Source organism: Balaenoptera physalus, assembly GCF_965194825.1.
Source record: "Balaenoptera physalus genome assembly, chromosome: 6".
NCBI lineage: Eukaryota > Metazoa > Chordata > Mammalia > Artiodactyla > Balaenopteridae > Balaenoptera > Balaenoptera physalus.
In genome coordinates, this window is record NC_138885.1 from 82192597 (window position 1) to 82198596 (window position 6000).

General features: G+C 44.5%; 1 protein-coding gene across 4 annotated transcripts in view; it reads right to left on the minus strand.

Moving 5' to 3' along the window:
- HIBCH (3-hydroxyisobutyryl-CoA hydrolase) overlaps positions 1–5638 on the minus strand; it is a 90581-nt gene extending 84943 nt beyond the window's left edge. For 2 of the 4 annotated variants that reach the window (XM_082467244.1, XM_082467243.1), the window contains exon 1: positions 5406–5636. Coding sequence is in view for 3 of the 4 variants with exons in the window: in XM_082467243.1 (XP_082323369.1) it covers positions 5406–5440 (35 nt within the window). In the remaining variant the exon portion in view is untranslated. Of the gene's footprint in view, positions 1–5405 lie in introns of all 4 variants that reach the window. The other 2 variants (XM_082467246.1, XM_082467245.1) reach the window with 2 other exon arrangements.
- Positions 5639–6000: the final 362 nt, after the last annotated feature.

Consider the following 6000-nt stretch of genomic DNA (forward strand, 5'->3'; position numbering starts at 1 on the left):
ACATCTATTAGCAAGATGTGTTGTAAGATAACTGCTTCTTCACTTTACACCATTTCGGCTTATGCGAGGTTTCACAGAAATGCTCGACTTTCGGATAGCAGGGGAAACTTGTACTGGGATACAAGAAGTGAGATTTAAGATATACGGAGAGAGGTCAAAGCTGAGATCAGTAGCAGCAGCCTGACGGGAGCTGTGCATATGCAAAGACACAGATACTATCTGATGGACCTGATAAATTGCCAATTTATTAATTTTATTAATTTTTTAAGGATACCTTGAGATTATTTGAAGGGCAAAAGTTTAGCTGAGACATTAAGAAAAAGGGCAATATGACCATTGTTACCACTTGTAACCACATTCTAGTTGACTGAATTCATAAAAATATTTGTAATCTAACTTACTTTTCAGAATTTGTATTATTTTCATTTTCTATTACATTCAAATTGAATACTACTACAAAAATAGAGGAAAATCACTAATTTAAGTCAGTCACACTTCACATTCCTGGACCAGTGTATTCTGAATTTGCCTTACCACAACTAAAATATTCTTACCCTAAGCCAGTAATTCCACAACTAGTCTGCACAGTAGAATCACTTGGGGACTACCGTAAACATTCCAAAGCCCCGGACACATCCAAGACCAATTATCAAACTCTGGAGACGGGACACAGACATAGGTATCTTGTTTGAAGCTCCCCAAAAGATTCCAAAGTTCAGACAAGTTGTCATTAAAATCAACACTTTATAAAAATTAACCTGAGGGGCTTCCCTGGTGGTCCAGGGGTTAAGACTTCGCCTTCCAAAGCAGCGAGTGTGGGTTCAATCCCTGGTCAGGGAGCTAAGACCCCACATGCTTCTTGGCCAAAAAACCAAAACATAAAACAGAAGCAATATTGTAACAAATTCAATAAAGACTTTAAAAATGGTCCACTTCAAAAAAAAAAAAAAAAATTAACCTGAAGTGACAGATCCTTATTTAGGGGTATTTTTAAAATAGAGATTTTATATAGACTTTTAAAATCTGAACTCTACTTACCCTAAAGCACCACTTCTAAAAATTTTTTCAACTTAACCCAAAAAACTTCCAAAAAGAAAAATTAAGTATCAAAAAATTTAAGCACTAATTTCTTTAGATCCAGAATAACTTTTTGAATTCCTTAATGGCCAATACCTAAATGCCAGTTCAAGGCTAATGAGGATGCTGCCAGATTGGCAGGTTTTATGTAACAGTTTAAGTACTACCTGCAGCATAAAGAATAAACAAAGAGAAACACAAGGCCTGGCTTCAAGTCCCAGTTTTATTTATGAGATAGAATTTTATTTCACTCAAAGAAAGTTAATGTAAACCTACCAAACGCAAGTTTGACCCACTGTGTATGGCATTTACAGGTCAAAAAAAAATCTCTGGACCAGTTACTATAAAGCAAAATAGAAAACAAACCTAAGTACAACTAAGTTCCCTGCCAGATTCGATACAATCATATTACTTCTATATGTTCCGATTTATACTCAGCTATTATTTAAAATCTGGTATTAACTCTTATATCTCAAAAATGTATTTGCATGTTCAGAGTCTCCCAAGTAATTCTGAATTTATGGTCTCTTTCCTTCCTTTTGAGTCCCAAACTGCCATCTGGTGGAAGGGAAGAGACATGCACATCCCAGATACTGCTAATTTACTAATTCACTTTATCAGGTTTATTTCCTTCAAGTGATGGTCAACTTGGCTGCTAGCAGCAGTTGTTCTGAAAGTGTGGTTCCTGGACCTACACAATGAGTTTACCTGGGAACGTGTTAGAAATGCAAATGCTTGGCCCCATCCCACACCTACTGAATCAGACACTGTGGGGTAAGGCTCATAAATCTATTTTTAACAAACCCTCCAGGTGATCCTCATACATGCTAAAGTTAAAAACAACTGTCTTAGAAGGATGAGAACCTTATCGTTTAGAAGATTTTTGATTATCCAATAAAGCACACACGGGCTTACAAAATTAACTTTTCATGAAACTGCTTAAGATGACGATATAATAAAAATAGTACTTAATGAAGATTATTACAGCAGAACTAGGCATGGTAGGATGTGAATAGAACAGAAAATCAAGGCCGAGTAACTCAGGCATGAACTGATGAACACCAGCTGTGGAAACAAGGCAATGATTTACTGACTTATTATGAAGTAAAAACTCAATGGAAAAGAAAAAGAATTATGCCAAAAATGACTACAAGATTTCATGCCAGGAGAGCTAGGAGAAATAGGTACTGAAAAGCTTGGGAAGGAAACTAGCTGGTTTGTAGAATGAAATATGAATTCCATTTTGAATTTGAGGTTGTAATGACCTAAGTAGAAATATTCAACAGTGAGGGGAGAAGAAAGACTGGAGTTTGAAAGAAAAGTTAGAACTAAAGACATGTCAGGAAGTCACATGTATAGACAATCACTGAGGCCTAAGAACCTCTAAGCTCTCTATGAGTAATAAGTGAGAAAGCTACAGTGGAAAACTATGGCCTGAAGGCTGCTTGAGCCTACAAATGTGTTGTTTGGTTAGCAGTGTTTTAAAATGACAAACACTTTAAGATCAAGGGATTTCACTTACAAACGCAGCTTTCCAGCTTTTCCAGACAAACTGGTAGTTCTGGAAACCCTGGGTCTACACTCTACGACATGGCAACAACACCCAGGCTGAAAAGCTGCCTTTAGAGAGAGAGAGAGCGCTCCCTATTGCTCACTAGTTCCCCACTAATCCCCACTGCTGCCACCTAGCCGGCACCATTCCTTCTGGGCATCTGCGTTTGGGTTTGTGACTCTTCGACTAAAAAATAATAATAATAAAAATAACAGAGAATCAAATATTGAGCCTTCAGAAACAACTACACAGAAGTAAAAGAAAGGGAAGACAGGCAGCCCAAGAAGCAAACCAAAACAATATAGTTCAGCACAACACAGAGGAGATGAGGAAGGGAATAAAGCACTATTAACAGCTTAAAGATCAGTCTCTTTGAAGAGGCTCCCTGAGCCCCTCTTCCTTTCTAAACCTGGCTCTCTTTTCCTTTAAGACACTTATCAGACTTGATAACTAGGTATTACTTTTGTTTAAATATTTGTTTCTCATCTGATCTCCTTGGACTTCAATGACCTGAAGTAAGAATCAATCAGAACAAGTAGTCTAGGGACTTCCCCGGCGGTCCACTGGTTAAGAATCCGCCTTCCAATGCAGGGGGTGTGGGTTCGATCCTTGGGATCCCTGGTCGGGGAGCTAAGATCCCACATGTCTCACGGCCAAAAAAATCAAAACATAAAACAGAAGCAATATTGTAACAAATTCAATAAAGACTTTAAAAATGGTCTACATCAAAAAAATCTTTAAAAAAAAAAAAACAAAACAACAAGTAGTCCAGGTTGGCTACAGGATAAAAGAAGTGCCGAGAACACTATCTCCCAGGAGCTGTAACAGGACAGTAAGTATTGTTGAATTCATGAGCTAAACCGGGGCCTAACCTTTGAAACCCAGGCTGGGAACTTTTTATTTAATTCCATAGGTAGGAGGATACCTCTAAGAGCTTCTGAGCAGAGGAACGGAAGGCACCAGGTAAACTTCAGCAAGATTAACCTGGCAGTCATGTGCAGAACCTATCGAAATTGGGAACAGATAAGTCCATTAATCAAGTTCCTGCAAAAACAACAAGTGATAAATGAGAGGACTGCTCAAATTCGAATCAGCTGGAAGAGATAAGGATTGGGAGTGTGGGAGAACTTAGATAACTTTAGGAATCCAGAAGAATAGATAGTGCCACGAAGTTGAAAGTGCAGAGGAGGAATAAGGGTTGCACTTACGTGCAAATGTATATTTGAGGTGCAAAAGAGACATTCAGGTGGTTGTGACTAGTACTAGAGCTCAGGATAAATCAAGGTTAGACATACAAATTTGAGAGCTATCTTCAGAGAGAGGTACTTTACCGGGGAACTACAACAATAACAAAAAATTCCAAGGGCTGTATTGGCACTAGGGCAAGATAAGTAGTGGAGAGTGGTAGTAGGAAAGCAAGACAGTGCCAGAAAAGCCAAGGGAAGCCAGGGTTCAAGGACTGCCCAACAATGTCAACCACAGCACAGGGACCCTAGTTCCTCTCAGAAAACTGTGGCACCGTATTCCTTAGTACATTTGTAATTAGGCTGTTAAAACTGGATGATACTGGCCTCAGGTCTCTTCTTTGCCAGGGTAATACCCACTCCAGGGCTAGCCCTGGAAAAGGCATCTCTGATCAAAGCCCCCAAATCAGTCCAGGATTCGCCTAATCAGTCTGCACCTTGCAACTGGGCATGCAACAGAGCCAATCTGAACTCTGGGAATGACAGATTCTTTCCCAAGTCAGTTAATTTTGTTAACAAACATGTCTTCCCAATTTGTTTCTCAATTAATTCGGTATTTGCTCACAGCTTCAAAAAAGCAGCAGCAGTGATTATATGTACCGGTTTTCTTTATATCTGCCAAGTTCCTCTGTGAGCTGGTTAGAGGCACAGAGACAACTAATTTCAAGGTATTAAAAATAAAAAAAAACAACGAAGAAGGAAAGCAACTCTTCGATTTTTCTTCAAATACTGAATACCAGGTGCATGGATACAAGGTTAAAACAACTAGACACATTGCCCTAAAGGTGAAACTAATCTTAAATCAAAAAACCACTCCCATCCCTTTGCCCTAAAGCAAAATCCAAGACTAAAAACCCCCAGGAATTTCCGCTGTCAGGAAATTAGCCGGTTCTCCCTTCAAGCAGCCTGAGCTGATACCTGGTAATGCATGGGGGCAGGCGGTAGGCCTCAAGACCTGCAGCCTAACTTCCTACAGTGATTGCTACCAGATTTCCTCAGCTGACCTCAAGCTGCATTGAGTAGCACTTTCAAAAGTTCAACACGTTTGCACACATACTCCCCCAAGCCAAGCTGTGCGGCCGCAACACTCGCCTCGAAGTTCCAGACAGCTGCACTAACGCTGGAACTACGCGACAGAGCTGAACAACAATCACACCACAAGCACAGATACAGCTGGCAAAGCACGAGGGTTTGTTAGCACAAAACATGCCACAAAATTCCCCCAAGTTGAAACCCTGCGTGTCCCCCAAACTTACTCAACTTTGAAAAAAGAAAGAAACGGGGGTCAAGGCTGCATTAAGAGCCAGAAAGGCAGACAACGAAGGTGATGCTGCAAAGAAGGTGCTAGAAGTAGTGACAGCGAGACCCAGAGGAGGGCAGAGGGTGATCCAGGCGGGTCGGGACTCGGGTCTGAGAGCTGCGCCTCCAAGGGCAACTCGAAACGTCAAGGCCAGGCAGTCCCCACCCCCCCGACCTCTTCCACCTGGGCGAGCGCAGCCGATGAGCCTGCCCTAGGCCACTCGCTCACTCACCTCGACATGAGTCTCCACATCTCCCGCAGCCCCATCGCCAAAACACTGGAGCCTAAAACAGCCCGGACCAGGCAACCCACTCGCTTGGCTCTTCACGCTGCACGTCAGACCCGCCCACCGCCGCCCGGCGCCGCCGGACACAGACGGCAAGTCCTCCAGAGGGCCAGAGAGGCCTAGGGCAGGACTTTACCGCGGCGCGGCGCTGAGGGGCGGGGCGAGAACCACCGACTGAGGAAATGGTTGAGGGAGATGGGAGGCGGGAGGGGGCGGGGCCTGGGGAGGGGAGGGGAGGGGCGGGGCCTGGGGGCGGGGCGGGGCCTGGGGCGGGGAGGGGCGGGGCCTGGGGCGGGGAGGGGCGGGGCCTGGGGAGGGGCGGGGAGGGGCGGGGAGGGGCGGGGAGGGGCGGGGAGGGGCGGGGAGGGGCGGGGAGGGGCGGGGAGGGGAGGGGAGGGGAGGGGAGGGGAGGGGAGGGGAGGGGAGGGGAGGGGAGGGGAGGGGAGGGGAGGGGAGGGGAGGGGAGGGGAGGGGAGGGGAGGGGAGGGGAGGGGAGGGGAGGGGAGGGGAGGGGAGGGGCCGGGCCGGGGTGCAGGCGGCG